Source organism: Tachysurus vachellii, chromosome 3 (assembly GCF_030014155.1).
Source record: "Tachysurus vachellii isolate PV-2020 chromosome 3, HZAU_Pvac_v1, whole genome shotgun sequence".
Taxonomy (NCBI): Eukaryota; Metazoa; Chordata; class Actinopteri; order Siluriformes; family Bagridae; genus Tachysurus; species Tachysurus vachellii.
The window spans coordinates 19,414,591-19,431,361 of NC_083462.1; the positions used below are offsets into that span (position 1 = coordinate 19,414,591).

The window sequence follows — 16,771 nt, forward strand, 5'->3', positions numbered from 1 at the left end:
AGAGAGAGAGAGAGAGAGAAGGAAAAGGGATCAGAGTCCAGGCTTCAGTCCAGAGATTGTTACAAGGGGTAATTATCCTTACAAAGGCTCTTTCTCATGACCGTCGACAAAATATCCGATGTTTGTGGCCCAGAGCACATGAGCGTTCCCATGCTCCTCTGTCTTTCACCCAGCTGATCACTGCACATTTATTCCTGGTGTTGCGTAAAAGCGTTGAAAGCCCCTCTGTTTGTCCGCCTTTTATTTTATTTACTTATTTATTTACTTACAAAGGCATATTTCAGCATACGGGAGTTTATTTCCAACATGGCAACCCGGTTGAATTCGGAGAAAGCTTGCTTTGTGTTCTGCACGGAAGCCATGTTGTGTTTTTTTAAAAACAAAACGTGATGTTCGTGACTAAACTTGGCTCCTTGTAGAGAGGAAGCTCTGTTATCTTAGCAGCGCTGGTATGACATGATGAGACCGAGTGTCACTGAAGACTACAGATCTTTATTTAGAGAAGGTCAGCAGGCCTCTGGGTTCTCGGAAGCTTTATCCTCAGCAGTGTAAACACGAGAGAGGAGATGATTTGGTCTGATAATATATATGTTATTTCCAAAAGAGAGCTTTCTAAAATTAAAGTGTTGAATTAGGTTACACTTCTTGCTCGAGATCTTAGCAGTCACATGTGGGCGGAGCTAATAAGAATGCAGACCACTGATAGGTCAAATTCACAGGTGACTTAAAGGCTCGGTGCACAATGTTTGAAAAATGCTTCAGAAAACTGAGTCGGGCCGTGTAACAAAACAAACATCTAGCCAATGAGCAGAAAGGGGCGTGTCTTGTCAATATGCGCTGGAGAGACTGTTCAGTGCGCATGTCTGACATTAGCAGAAAGCGACTGAAACATTGACATGGCGGATACCTGCCGTTACCTCTGTCTTGGGTTCTAGGTGTTGAACGTCGTCTTCCGCGTGAAACGGAGCTAAACCTTTCACGGTACAACACACAGTACTACAAAAACACATTTGTATTACCATAGCATTACTCATTGTGTTCATTTACTGATAAAAATATACCCTCGGCCAGCTGCCCCAGCAGGTTCCACCATAATAGTTGCCTGGGTTACGTATGTATGCGTGGACGGAGCTATTAAAACGGGTGTTTGTTTTGGTGGTTTCAAATGTCAACATTAGCTTTTAAACATCGTGCACCCCACCTTTAATTCTCCAGCTCTTTAATTTTTTTATTTACTTATTTGCTGTTTTTAAACTGACCGGAAATATAATTAATTAAGTAAGGTCTCGGTTGGGGGGGCACGGTGGCTTAATGGTTAGCACGTTCGCCTCACACCTCCAGTGTTGGGGGTTCGATTCCCGCCTCCGCCTTGTGTGTGTGTGAGGAGTTTGCATGTTCTCCCCGTGTCTCGGGGGTTTCCTCCGGGTACTCCGGTTTCCTCCCCCGGTCCAAAGACATGCATGGTCGGTTGATTGGAATCTCTGGAAAATTGTCCGTAGTGTATGAGTGTGTGTGAGTGAATGAGCGAACGAGTGAGCGAATGAGTGAACTGCGAATGAGCGAATGAGTGAACTGCAATGGGTTGGCACTCCATCCTGGGTGTATCCTGCCTTGATGCCCCATCCAGCTTTGATCCCAGAGTACTGAGATAGGCACAGGCTCCCCGTGACCCGAGTAGTTCGGATAAGCGGTAGAAAATGAATGAATGAATGAAGGTCTCGGTTGCGACAAACGAATGATATAGGATAGGATAGGATACAAATACAGTGAGTCACACAACGCAGGCTTATAAAAAAGCTATTTTATTAGATGTCGACTTGTACAGTTGGGTATCTTGTATTTTTTTTTATTGTTTTCCTTCCTCAATCACTGTTAGTACCTGGTAGCCCCGCCCCTTTTCTGCTACGTAAACAAAGCTGTGGTTGTCGAATGCACGAACTCCACTTTTTTGTTTGTTTTTGTTTGTGCACTCACTACAAAATGATGTAGAATAATCTGTAAGTATACATAAGTGCCATTTGGGACATATTTTGTAGGCAGTAGGCAAAGGTGGTAACAAGGAATTGTTTTCTTGTAGTTAGATTTTTTATTTATTTTTAAATTGCCTAATCACCAAATTAGTAGGTTTCATGTCTGATGGCTGAACACGCAAGCTTCTGATGGCTGATGGCTGATCTCTTGACAGATGAAACACGAGGTAATGACAGGTTACTGGTTCGACACTCGGGCACCGGGAGGAGACGTCTGGGCTGTACGGCAGCAGCAGGAAGTCAGACGTGTGAGTCCAGGTTCTGTCAGTAGTCATGCAGAGAGGTTTATTATACTGTGCGTTTTGTGGGGATTTCAGTGATCTGTGTGATCAAGTGACGGTGAGGAATGAACGTTTGTCAGGACGTAGGTCTTCAGGATGGACTCTGTAAAGCCTTCTACGATAACGCTTTATCTGCTTTATAACCTGAGTGATGACATCAAAGCTTTGGTCATATATTGTGTTTTGTGTTCCTACACAAACTGGACAAACTGAACTTTTTTGTTTTCGCTCATTTATTTCTGGAGATGTACAAAATAAATGAATGTTACGGTTTTCTTTTCAGTATTTTGTGCTTGTGCACCTCTAAAAATTGGTTTTTTTTTTGTTTTGTTTTTTTGTTTTTTTTCCTTTATCTTTAGGAATTTTAACTAAAGCTTCAGATTCTGGTGAATTTGTAAAAAGCTACAAGATCGTGTACAAGGAGAAGAGCCGCTGGCGCACGTACACACGGTACAACAGCTCCGAAGATACGGTGAGATGATGAAGAGACGTGAAATATACAGTATATAGATGTGATTTTTCTTGCCATTTAACAAATGACATTTTTTCCACACACACACAATTATACACAATACATCATGCAGGGAAATACCTTTTCTCAACTGTCTGTGTCATAAAATAACAATAGATAAAGATTAGAATTGCAATAAAAATAGAATTTAACTGTAGAGAGGACAGGTGTGGTGTATAGAAAATAGAATTCAGTTCAGTTTTATTTGTATAGTGCTTTTAATAATGGACATTGTCTCAAAGCAGCTTTAAAGAACGTAAGAAATATAGTACAAAAGGTTCAAAATTAATATTAGACTTCTATTTATATGTGTTTGTATTTATCCCCAATAAACAAATCTGAGGCGACTGAGGGGACTGTGGTGAGGAAAAAATCCCTTATACCCCTTTTCCACCAGAAAGAACCGGGTGCTGGTCCAGAGCTAGTGCTGGTGCAGGTTCTAAGAACTGATTTGCCTTTCCATCGGTTAGAGAGCCATCACAGAGCCGAGTCTGACGTCACTGTATACGTGTCACGTGTTCCAGCAACTTTAGTGCAGCAGCGGCAAACACATCAACAATGGCAGATGTTGCTTTACTGTTAATGCTCATGGCTTTGTGAACCTATATCGGCATCCAAACGCGGCGAATCCAACGTGTACGTGCAGCTCCATGTAATTTGTATAAACGGAGGTTGTAATCGAGAAAGTACATAACGTTATTTTATCATGAACACAGAAAAAAGTTAGCCTTAGCATGTAGCTACCTACTATCATGTGTGCTGATAATGTATCATATCGCGGTAAAGTAAAAGTGTATTAAACATTAGTATTCTTAAGGTACATTATCAAATGTGCTAACAGTAGCTCCGCCCACAGCCCCTGACACAAGCGGTTCTTAAGTCTAGACCAGCAACGTTTTGGTGCTACTTAAGGGCCACTTTTCCTGGTTCAGAGCCGGTGCTTTGGCTGTCGAAAAAGAATGAACTGGTTCTAAATTAGGCTCCGAACCAGCACTCAAACTACCTCAGTGGAAAAGGGGCATTAGATGGAAGAGGAAGAAACCTTGCGAGGAACCAGACTCAAAAGTGAACCTCATCCTCATTGGGTGACACTGGAGGGTCTGAATATAAACTGTTGTGAACACCAGAGTGTTTTATTATGAATAATGTCCTTTCTACAGTCCCACAGTTGTGTACTGGTGAGGAGGTTGTTGTCCTCAAACACCACATGGAGTTGTCATCTTCTCTTTGAATGTCTGAAATCTTCAACTGGACCTGGTACTCCATCTCTAGATGGTCAGAAAAAGAGAAGCAAGTGGAAACTATAATCCTATAGTATATGAATACAGGCACAAGGATGACTGATAGGAATAGAGCTGTATGAATGCAGTATGTCTATTAGGTGAAAAATGTTTACGGTGAAACTCGATGTTTATCTGCAGATATTCGAAGGGAACATGGACAACCTTTACCAGGCACGCAATACGTTTCGCCCGGCATTTAACGCACGTTACATCCGTGTCGTCCCTCAGGAGTGGGAGCAGAAGATCGGCCTGAGCGCGGAGCTCTTGGGCTGCTCATATGTCAGAGATCCTCCAGGTGAGTGTGTGAGGAATAGGATGCTAGGATTGTTCCGTCATCTACATTAGTGTTTTTGGGGTGAACTTTTGCTACATTTCTTTAAAAACAAGATGAAGTTGTAGAAATGAAGTGCAGAAACTCCAGCAAACCAGGTTATAATCCTCTTATATCCGCACTAGTGTTCAATGTGACGTCTCCGGTCACACGGGAGGTTTTGTCCAGCCAACCCAAACCGGACAAAATCCCAGAGCACCTGCCTCAGTCGGATCTAGGTACAGCTTCATCACCATCTCCTGCTTTATATGTTATATGTTAAACATTTTCCTGTAAAGTCAGTTTGACGCAGTCTCTTCCTCCTTTTTCTTTTTCCCCCATCTACAGTGAAGATGATCGTCATTGTGGTGGCAGCCGTCGGGTGTGTGATCGTGTTACTGGTGTCTGGGATTTGCGCCTTTAAAGTGATGCAGAAGTAAGTGACGCTTAAGATGTTTGTTGCGCTAGACTGAAGACAATTCTAAAGAGAAATGCAGTGTATGTTTGCGTGAGAGCGCGATTTTGCGCGTGAGTGCGTGCGCGTGTTTGCGTGAGTGCACGCACGCGTGTGTGTGTGTGTGTGCGCGTGTGAGTTCTGTGCTGATAAGCTTATGGGTGACCAATGTACATGACTGAACAACTGACCAACGGTATTATCATCCTTCTGATCACGTCTTGCAGCAGAAAAGGTGGGAGGGAGGGTCAAAGGTCAGAGTCAGGCGATTGGCCGGCTTTCTGTCACACTGGGAATGGAGGGATTTGGGGGAAGGATGATAAAGTGGTGGAAGAGTACAGCAGTGACAATAACCTCAGAGCTGGAGATCCCGGGGGAAAGACACTGCTCACGTTAATCTCTTTCTCTATGTCTCTCTCTCTCTCTCTCTCTCTCTCTCTCTCTCCTTTCTTTCTTTCTCATATCTATCTTCCCATCCTTTTATCTCTGATTCTCTAATTTAACTCTAACTTTAACTCACATTTTCTCTGTATTCTCTCTCTCTCTCTCTCTCTCTCTCTCTCTCTCTCTCTCTCTCTCTCTCTCTCTCTCTCTCTCTCTTTCTCTCTCTCTCTTTCTCTCTCTCTCTCTCTCTCTCTCTCTCTCCCCCTAGGAAGAAGAGCAAAGAGAACATGTACGACTCTGCGGATCTTCCAGAGACGGGTCAGTGTATTTATTTGTTTCCATCGTTTATATGAACTCATCCATTTTCAGCCTACCATCTTTAAACTCTGAATAAAAACCAAAGCACGAGAGTTGGAGATGAAGAGCTCGTCCTTAAAACAAACCGAAAAGCGACTAAGAGCCAAGAGCGTTCGTTTCCTCGCATCGTCGTTCTTCACACACACAGCTGTAAACACACTTGAACGCTCTTGACATTTCATGCCCCAGAAGGAACCCCGGTGAAGCCGCCGCAGCGTTCTGGCTCTCTATAAACACCGAGTGGAAAATTCTCACATCACAGTGCTGCATTTTAATTACACTGGGCCTTTTCACACCTGGTCACTTCATGTGTTTTCTCTGATCCGATAGCTATCTGATTTGTTAAAACTGTTCCATTTACATTAGGCCACATAAATAAATTTGCGTCTTGGCGAATCGGATATCAATCCGATCTTTCTACTCCCGCCCAAAATGCAAATATATTATACCTCATTTCCGGGGTAATTGAAATTGAACACGCTTTGGTGTATGCGGTTTTCAGAATGCAATCAAAAAGAAGACAAAAAAACTTATGACATTTATGCTACAAAAAAACAGCATTTACTGTTTGCTGCATTTTCACTGGGGGCAGCAGTGCATTTTAAGACCCAACGAGACACCTGAGTGAAAGATCACTTCCGTTTGGGAGGAGTATAGCGCTGACGTATGTGGCTTGAACAACCACATTCATTTACACCTGTCCAGTTTCATCTGAAATCCGTCCCAGACCACCTCCTGAAGTGGTTTGAACGATTGGATTTATATCCGTCTCGAAAACGTTTCGGAGGGCATTTAGACCTGGTCTTTTTACCATCGGATAGCTATCTGATCACAGAAAAATCTTATAGCGTGTGACTTTTGGTTTTTTTAAACATTGTATGCTGCCCAAGTTCATCTTCATCCTATTTTTATATCAGGTTTAAAAGCCTAGAATTTTTTTATCTATTTAAATAATAAGCAGTGGTTGTTTCTATGAGCTGGTTAAGCAAACAGCCATTTACACAAAGGAACAACCTTAATCCAAGCACTTCCTCCATATTCATGTGAACAATCGTACCGTCTCTCAGGCTGGTGGGAAAATAAACTATAGGCTCATGTTTTATTGATTCCTGTTTGAACAGGTTCCTGCTTTTTGAATATAGTTTAAAAAATACCCTAAGGCTTGTTTTACAAAAAAATAAAAAAAAATACAGAATTGCACAAACATCTGGAGTCTTCAGGCTTCATCTGATGATTCTGGAAAATTCGAACCAAAAAGGTCACATTTGGGCCACATTTCTTCACATTTCTTCATCTTTTCCTGCTTTGTGATCACTCCACCTTCTTACTCCTCGTCTTCTGGTTTCTCTGCAAGACAGAAATGATGTGTGATTGAAGCCTTTGTGGTTTTGTTAGGACGAGTCCCGTCCTTTCAATACGTGTCTGACTACTGTTCGTGTTCTCATTTGCACCTTCAGGTTGCTGGAAGCAGGTGAAACATCCGTCTGCCAGGCAGCAGTCCACTGAGTTCACCTTCAGCTTCAGCTCAGAGAAAGACCTCATGCCCAAAATGGACCTGGTCACCAGTGACATGGCAGGTCAGGCACCAGTCTCACTGCCCATGTTTTACACAGAATCAGATCTATATAATCTCACACTCTGTTCTCTGTCCATTCCTTCTCATCTCCCTGTGGTGTTTAATTTTGATCGCTTTCTGATTTCAAGCTCATCTGATCTCTCTTTAATCTCTGGCTGACCTCTCATCTCTCTTTTCTGAGGCTAATCTCTGATCTCTCATTTGACTTGGATCATATAGAGGTTAAAAACAGAGATCAAAGTCAAATGAGAGATTAGATAGAGATTAAAAAGTGAGATCAGTCAGATCAGAGATCAGCCTCAGAAGATAGATGAGAGAGAAAGATCTCTATCTGATCTCTCATCAGACTTTGATTTCTCTTCAGTCTCTGGCTGATCTCTCTCATCTCTCTTCTGAGGCTGATCTCTGTCTGATTTGTCATCTGACTGATCTCTTTAACCTGTGCCTGATCTCTCATATGACTTTGATCTATTTTTAATCTCTGTCTGATCTCTCATATGACTTTGATCTATTTTTAATCTCTGTCTGATCTCTCATGTGACTTTGATCTTTCTTTTTAACCTCTGGCTGATCTCACACTAATCTTTCTCATTTAACTCTGAACTCCCGGTCTGATATCTTTTTGACCCCTCACTCTCTTCCCAGACTACCAGCAGCCGCTGATGCTTGGCGTGGGAACGGTGTCCAGGAAAGGCTCTACCTTTAGGCCCATCGACACAGACAGTTCCAAGGACAATACCAACGAGGGCACTTCCCATTACGACTACCTGCATACGGCCAATCAGTACGCTCTCCCACTGACCAATCAGGAGCCAGAGTACGCCACACCCATCATTGAGCGCCACACCTTCCGAAAGGACGCCTTCGTTCCGGATCCCAGCTACAGCGTCCCCGGGGTCGTCCTCAGCAAGAGTTCCTCATTTAAATGCACGGACAACAGCAAATACAGAAAGGTGGTAGGTGGAAACATATCCGGCGGCTACCAGACACCCCAGACCAAACGGGGCGGACCAAACCACTCAGAGGGGGTCAAAGCAGGCAGATTGAACCACTCTGAGGAAGTTTACGACAGCCCTAAAGGCAGGAATCCTGCAGTTCTGCAGAACGGAGGCTGTGTAGAATATCAGAGACCACAGGCAAAGGGTTACTCGTCACCTCGAGACTATGTTCGGCTCAACGGCTCCATCACACAACGACCGGACCCTGAGGGCTCCAGCCTGGGTGGAACCTGAACACTCATGACCATACAGACCTCCAGGACCTTCTCATAACTTATTTTTTCACGGATTTGTTTTATATATAAACATTCTTAGAAAGATGGCCGACCGAGTGGGCGTGAGGAATCGTCCATGCTGTTTTTTTTTTTGTTTTTGTTTTTTAAACTGCTGTGCAAATAGGATATATTTTGTCTTAAGAGTTTTATTGGTTTTATTATTATTATTATTATTTTAAAGCAACAGGGTTTGTTGATACCCCCCATTCTCTCAGCGATGTGAAAATGTGTTTAACATACAAAAGGCATTTTGAACTTTTGTGTTGCTTTACAAGGAGTTTTTGTTTTTGTCCGTTTGAATCGTCGGACTGCTCCCAACAGGACGGGTCTCTTCTCACAGTTTACTGACTAACTTCCTATTTAAAGGAGACACTTCCTCTGTTCCTCTGAGCCATGTGCAGTGGTACTGTTGTGTCTGTGTAAAATTCTATCGTGTGTACATGTTCCCTGTACAGATTTGAAATGTATATGGTGGAAGTAGGATTGAACGACAACAGGCGTGGCTTATTTAAAGCACCCACATAGCTGCTGCTTGCGTGCATTAATGCTGCTGCATTAAAAAGTCACGGACATGTGTATGTGTGGTCTTTACTGGCATGTAAGAATGAGTGAGTGAGTATGAATGTCTGACATTGCTGAGATGTTCCTGCGTGGTTCCTGTGTGAAGAGTTCAGCTCTGAGACTCCCACCACTGCTCTTCAGCTGTGAGCAGAGTCAAGAATGCAGGCTCAGCAGTTGACTTGGCTGTCTTGTGTGTGTGTGTGTGTGTGTGTGTGTGTGTGTGTGTGAGCAGCAGCCGTGGTCCATGAGAGCGACATGCTGGAAACCTCCTGCATTCCACACACATTGCTGTAAAACAGAAGCACTGATCTACAGCCTGCTCACACTTCCTAAACACACAGGATATTCATTATGAGTTGGGATAAAAACAGAAGAGACACACACACACACACGAATACTTTATTCCTGCACATCCAGACTGAAAGTCTGACACAAACAGCATGCGTACATCTGTGTGTGTGTGAACAGCAGCTGCCCTCCACCGCTGTTCAAGCCCACTATTAAACTCCATTTATTCCATACATACAGTTAAGTGCAAAAGTTTACACCCCATTGGATTTTGAGTGATCACAAATTTATATCCTTATTTTACATTTTTAAGTATTTATTACACATAAAATATTATGTACTTCCTGTTTTTTTTGTAGCAGTGAATTTCCATCAAACCCCACATTACATTTGTGGACATGATCAAAAGTTTGCATCCCCCATTTACAGGCTCTAGTTCTTTGTATAACGATGTAAAGTAAACACGAACTCTACAGCGTCTTGTTTAAAACGACCCCTAGCACAATTTAGCGTTTGATGGAGAGCAGATAAAGAGAAAGAAGGACGTTTCACAGAACGGAAGGTGAGAAAAGACTACCTGATTGTACAGGAAGAACAAATATTAATAAAACCACTTAGGAATCTGAAAATCTTATCAGAATTTTTTATTTTTCTCATAAGTAGTTTTGTAATGTTTTTTATTATTTTTTTTTTCTATTCTATTAATACGTATCAAACCTAACTTGCATTTATTTTCCTATTGTACCGAGGATGCAATTAACACAATATTGATTTGGCTCCTTTATTAATGTACTTTAGAACATTTTCCACATCGTTATTTTACCAGCCGTAACTACTTTATAGGTCACTATAGTAGTATAGAATTCTACACAAGTGTAGAATTACTAACTAACCCATCTGCTGCTCTTCACAAAGTATTAGGACCCTCTCTTGTTTGTGCAGCAAAGAAACAGGACCATCACTGAACAGTTATTATTCTGTTACTGTTCTACTGTATATACCGAATTCTCAATTCTGGTTGGTCAGAAGTTGTTGTTGATTTTTTTCTAGAAGAGCAGCTCTGACAGGTTTATTATTGTTTCTATAGTAACAGATCGGGCAAAGTCATGCATGGTGGATGTTGGTTGTATGGAGACCCCGGTGTAAGCGTAACTGTAACAAGTCAGAGGTAAAGCCATAACTTGACATTTTTGGCCACAGGAAAGTCTTAAGAAGAAAGGAAGTTGTTTTGGTTTTTCTTGATGACAAGCTGTATCTTTTCTGTCTTGTTTTACTTCAAGAGAAAGTATAATGTACGTGAGAACAGGAATTAACGCGTGGACCTTCCATGACACTAAATGTAACCATAAAAGGATGAGTATGATGTCGTTCTTTCATAAATAAGTGTTAGAGTTACATTTTGTTGGTGTAACCCGGAATAAAATGGTGTTCTAAGAAAAATGATCAACTTCTGATTAACAGTATGTACAGTTCGTGACCCAGAAGTGTTTCATTGTGTTAACTGTCGTCTAGTCTTGAACAGGGTCAGATTCTGAACAGAAATGGAGCTACATGAAGTTGTACATGAAACTGTAAACGAACTAAAAGCTCCATGGAGGTTTATCTTAAAGACAAAAGCTTAGATGATGAGTGATTTGAATCTCAGGGCAGACTGTGTGTGTGTGAGATATGAGTGCTGTGTGTGATGTGTGGGAGGTCTGGGCTCTTCACACCGAGGTGTGGGCTACGTCGTCCACACGGCGTTCCTGCTCGTTCTGTACTTGTCTCAAGGCTCACACCAACATGTGAAAATGGCATGTGCATCAAAGCAACGGGAGGCAAGCAGAAAGATTTTCTCTCATCTTCAGAGCTCCTGCTTCACCAAAAATTCCATACATGTCTCTTCATGCAGAATGTTAACTGCAGTAGAGGTGTGGGGGGTGTTTCTGCTCGCCATGTCGTCTCTGTCTCTCTCTCTCTCTCTCTCTCTCTCTCTCTCTCTCTCTCTCTCTCTCTCACACACACACTCACACACACACACACACACACAGCAAATCTCTCTAAACTATCACAGACATGTAACCTGATAAGACAAGTGTAACTCAGACACATGACAGAGATGGAATATATCCAGAATGAAATTTAACTGAAATCAAAACAAGATTTTTCACTTGATCTATAACTTGTTTTACTTGATTGTCTTTTCTTACATGTTAATACTGAATGCTGTACCAGATGCAGCCATGCTTACACCAGCACTCACAAGCAGCAATGCTTACACCAGCACTCACAAGCAGCAATGCTTACACCAGCACTCACAAGCGTATTTTAGTATCACATCACCCCCTGGTGGTTCATTTCAATGGGGCTATAAATGTTTTTTTCATTCATGGAATATCCCATTGTTTTCCAACCAATTTATAATGATCACATATGTGACCTCCAAACTTTTGATTTTTGTAGAAAGCTTTCATCAGTTTTTTCACCAATTCTCTCTCTCTCTCTCTCTCACTCTCTCACTCACTCACTCTCTCACTCACTTTCTCTCTCTCTTACTCTCTCTATCTTTCTCTCTCTCACTTACTCCCTCTCTCTATCTCTCATTTTCTCTCTCTCCTTCTCTCTCTCTCTCTCTCACACACACACACACACACACACACACACACACACACTCACACTCACACTCACTCTCACACACTCTCTTTCTGTCTAATATCTTACATAATCGTCCAGCCCAGTCTTCCGGATTTTCTAGGTGAGTGTAAGGTCAGTGTGTTCAATACACAGCTCATGACAACATTCACGATGACGGCGGAAACTTGTAACTGAGAAATCCAGCTTTTCCAGCTTGGAAAGTGGCCTGAACGATGTTTTGACTATAATCTAATGAATGTTGCTTACGACGTCGCTTGCGTTGCTCATCATGTGTCACATTTATTTTAGTCTTTAGAGTGTAATTGTTTTATTTAAAAAATATATATATTCAAATCCTATATTGATGGAGTTCAACATCTGAAATTTTGTAATTTCTGTATAAGCATCAGGTTTTCTGTACAAGGCAACTTTCTAGCTTTAGTTTGTCTTTTAATTGAAAAGGTGCCTTGCCTTTTAAAGATGATTACAGTCAGCTGCCTCGTCTTTTTAAAGGTACATTATATACACACTTCTATGTGAAGGACAGATACATTATAGTCATTTCTTTTTTTTTTCTGAAAGTGCACTGAGAAAAGAATGAAAATGTACATACAGGTGCATCTCAGTAAATTAGAATGTCATAGAAAATTTCATTTATTTCAGTAATTCAACTCAAATAGTGAAACTCATGTATTATATAAATTCAGTACACACAGATTGAAGTAGTTTAAGTCTTTGGTTCTTTTAATTGTGATGATTTTGTCTCACATTTAACAAAAACCCACTAATTCATTATCTCAAAAATTAGAATATGGTGACGCGTCAATCAGCTAATCAACTCAAAACACCTGCAAAGGTTTCCTGAGCCATCAAAATGGTCTGGAGAAGACTGGGGAAGACTGCCGACCTGACAGTTGTCCAGAAGACAATCATTGACACCCTTTACAAGGAGGGAAAGCCACAAACATTCATTGCTAAAGTGCTGTATCCAAGCATGTTAACAGAAAGTTGAGTGGAAGGAAAACGTGTGAAAGAAAAAGATGCACAACCAACCGAGAAATCTGCAGCCTTGAGAGGCTTGTCAAGCAAAATCCATTCAAGAATTTGGGTGAACTTCATAAGGAATGGACTGAGTCTGGGGTCAAGGCATCAAGAGCCACCACACACAGACATGTCATGGAATGTGGCTACAGTTGTCGTATTCCTCTTGTTAAGGCACTTCTGAACCACAGGCACGTCAGAGGCATCCTAGCTGGACTAAGAAGAAGAACTGGACTGTTGCCCAGTGGTCCAAAGTCCTATTTTCAGATGAGAGCAAGTTTTGTATTTCATTTGGAAACCAAGGTCCTAGAGTCTGGAGGAAGGGTGAAGAAGCTCATAGCCCAAGTTGCTTGAAGTCCAGTGTAAGTTTCCATAGTCTGTGATGATTTAGGGTACAATGTCATCTGCTGGTGTTGGTCCACTGTGTATTTTGAAAGCAAAGTCACTGCACCTGTTTACCAAGAAACTTTAGAGCACTTCATGCTTCCTTCTGCTGACCACACTGCCAAAAGCACCATAAGTTGCTTAAATGGCCATGGTGTTAGTGTGCTTGACTGGCCAGCAAACTCACTGACAGACCTGAACCAGATAGAGAATCTATGGGATATTGTAATTGTATTGTATTGGAAAATGAGAAACAAGACCAAAAAATTCAGATGCGCTGAAGGCCACTGTCAAAGAGACCTGGACTTCCACACCACCTCAGCAGTGCCACAGATTGATCACCTCCATGCCACAAAGTATTGAGGCAGTAATTAAAGCAAAAGGAGCCCCAACCAAGTACTGAGTACACATATATAGTAAGTGAACATACTTTCCGGAAGGCCAACAATTCACAAAAAATGTTTTTTTATTGGTCTTTTTGTTAAATGTGAGCCAAAATCACCACAATTAAAAGAACCAAAGACTTAATATAATGCACAAGTTTCACTATTTGAGATGAATTACTGAAATAAATAAACTTTTCCACAACATACTAATTTATCGAGATGCACCTGTAATGCAACTGTTGAGTTTTGACCTTAGACATCTTTTATTAATAATTTCTTATTTTGAATTTTTTGCTCTCTCTCTCTCACACACACATGCAGAGAACAGAGATTACTTTCAAATTCTGGACTATTCCTTTAATACCATTTCTCATTTAAAACAGACAAACCGAGTTGCAATGAGCAAACAAGTTTATTTCAATATTGTTATGCAGTAAATACCGATATGAGATTTATACCAAACCTTTCAGCTTTCAGTAGCCATGTGCTGATATTAGGTTAATATCAATCTTTTCTGATGGGTTTATTCTGGAATATCATTCAGAGCACAGTTATTAGATTTCATTCATGCAAATTTGAAAAATTAGGATGCTGTCTGAATTGGATTTACAGTATTTAACACCAAATGTGATTTAAAATGCTCAGTCTCTTAGGCTGTAGGATAATCTGCAGTATCTGTAACACCAACTGAGTTTAATATCACTGTATATATGAGATAACTGATTATCAGCACATGCCTAGAGTGCCAAAGTATGGATCATATGCAGGACAAGCAGGAAGTTAACAATCACCAATAAACCATAAAGTACATGTTGATGCCTCTTGCAGCATGCAGGGACATCAGTTAAGAGAATTATTTCTCGAAACACGCTGCATAATACGTAATCAGTAACCAAAAATCTGCTCCATAAAGTCCACAAGCTGATTGTCTGCAGAGTTTTAACACAGGATGTTTGTGGGCGTTGAGTACAAGCTCTGGAAAACACCTCAGAATAGAGAGCAGGTAATGTACTAAATTTGAGCATTTTGTGTGGTGCGGTTCCTCAGAAATGTGACATTTTATTTTGTTACTAGCTTTTAAAAAGAACAAAGACAGGGTCGGTGAAGGCATGACCATTTTAGGCTACTACAATGTAGGTAAAACAGCTTTCCTTCATTAATAAATACAAATTGTAAGCGAAGGAAAATAACTGTGGTCTAAAGGAAATATGGTAACAGTCTGACCCAAAATCTGTTGCTGATTCCATTCCTATAAGAGCACAACTTAAGTGTTTGAAGACTTATGTTATCTCTCACACACACATTCTCTCACACACACACACTCGCTCTCTCACACTCACTCGCTCTTTCACATGCACGCACACACAGGTACATATACATTTTCTTAAAAAAAAAAAAAAAAAAAGAAAGAAATTGTATCTCCTGATTCCTATCTTTTATTCCTATTACAATATTCATTTAATGGTGCTTTCAATTGGCTTTCAAGTCCTTGTAATTGGAAGAACACTGCTGAGTGTAAATCATCTGAGTATAAGCTAGCTAATGGCTAAGGAGACTGATTTAGCTAGCCAATACATAAAACATTTCATATAAGAACGATAGAAATGCAGAACGATAGAGGAAATAAGTCAAAGTTATCAAGAATAGCAACGTTTACCTCAGATCTGTTGGTATATTTATAAAAAAATGTATATATGGCTAAAATAATTTATATTTAGTGTTGACTCAACTGCAGAGGAACTCTGAGAAAGCCATGAATATCACAAAAGGTAATTAATTATTCACATTTAATCTAAACACAGTGAATGTCCCAGTTTAAACACAGTACAAGTATATAGCGTTCTTCTAGCAGCTCTTAGTCACGTTTTCAACATGTCTGAGGTAAATGTTGATATTCTTTATGATTATGAAACATTTCCACCACCGTTTGGCATTTACGTTGTCTTTAAATGGTAACGTTAGTTAAATTAGCTAAATCTGTCCCAACACCGTTTCTCCTACATTAGCATATAATACACTTCCTCAGAGGCCTTTATGCTAATAACCCTGTTTTAGACATAATTTATTATACTACCTTAACATATACTTTAGAAATATTTCAGAAGCTGACACACACACACACAGTGTTGTGACTTCCCAGTTTGACTATTGTATGTTATGTGTACATAAAATCTGTTATTTATATTCTGCCATATTCTATTTAGCCATATTTTATCGCATCACGAGCGGCAGGAGAGTAAACAAACCTGTGCTGCGTCTCAAATCCTACCGATATTCAACAGAAGGTGTGATCTTAAATATTTTCTACATTTAAACATTTATAGCTAGTTCAAGTTATCAGAGTATATAAGTTACAACCCGATGAAGTAATTTGTTGACAACTGGTAGTCATGAAAACCTGAAATCCATACTACAGGATACAGGAAATTGTGAAGTTTCTGCCATTCACAAACTTAGGATTAGTAGAAATGTTTATAAATAACGATAATACTTACATCTGGAGGAAATATTAGATATATTACATACTACATGATGTGTATAATGTACGTTGGTCATATATTATGTGAGCGGTTATATATGTGTGTGTGTTAGTTACCTGTGGAATATAATGCCAGCCTTACAGTTATCTACTGAAATATAGACACCTGTGGCAGCCTGGAAAATCCTTTTGGATGTCAATGTTGCTAAATTTTGGTAAACAGATCAGACAGAAAATCTGATTTGGTGCAATGTTTTTCCATCGCTTATAATAAATTATATAAAAATGTTTATTTAGCTTCTCATTAGTTTTTATGTTGTGTTTAACAAAGCCGGTGGTAAAAACTGACAGTCTGTTTAAAGATGTCCAAAACCTAGCTAGGTAGTAAAGTCTTCTTACATTTACAGCTTATGGAGAGGCCTTATCCAGGTCGACTTCCATATTTATTGATGGTTTACATTTAATTGAGGGTTAAGGGCCTCGTCCAGGGGCCCAACAGTTGCGGCTTGGTGGACCTGGGATTCAAACTCACAACCTTCTAAGTGGTAGTCCAACACCTT

The 16,771-nt window shown here is 40.5% G+C and overlaps 2 protein-coding genes across 3 annotated transcripts in view; one reads left to right on the forward strand and one right to left on the reverse strand.

Moving 5' to 3' along the window:
* The window catches only part of dcbld1 (discoidin, CUB and LCCL domain containing 1), a 32,321-nt gene extending 23,286 nt beyond the window's left edge, over window positions 1–9,035 (forward strand). Inside the window, exons 9-15 of the mRNA XM_060866182.1 lie at window positions 2,671–2,783; window positions 4,244–4,400; window positions 4,562–4,654; window positions 4,764–4,851; window positions 5,522–5,571; window positions 7,068–7,187; window positions 7,832–9,035. Coding sequence (XP_060722165.1) covers window positions 2,671–2,783; window positions 4,244–4,400; window positions 4,562–4,654; window positions 4,764–4,851; window positions 5,522–5,571; window positions 7,068–7,187; window positions 7,832–8,418 — 1,208 coding nt within the window. The 3' untranslated portion in view covers window positions 8,419–9,035. The remainder of the gene's footprint in view (window positions 1–2,670; window positions 2,784–4,243; window positions 4,401–4,561; window positions 4,655–4,763; window positions 4,852–5,521; window positions 5,572–7,067; window positions 7,188–7,831) is intronic.
* A 5,090-nt stretch (window positions 9,036–14,125) lies between these two features.
* Window positions 14,126–16,771, reverse strand: part of gopc (golgi-associated PDZ and coiled-coil motif containing) — a 15,432-nt gene continuing 12,786 nt past the window's right edge. For both annotated transcript variants that reach the window (XM_060866185.1, XM_060866183.1), the window contains one exon: window positions 14,126–16,771. This exon is cut by the window's right edge and continues 1,461 nt beyond it. The gene's annotated coding sequence lies outside the window, so the exon portion shown is untranslated.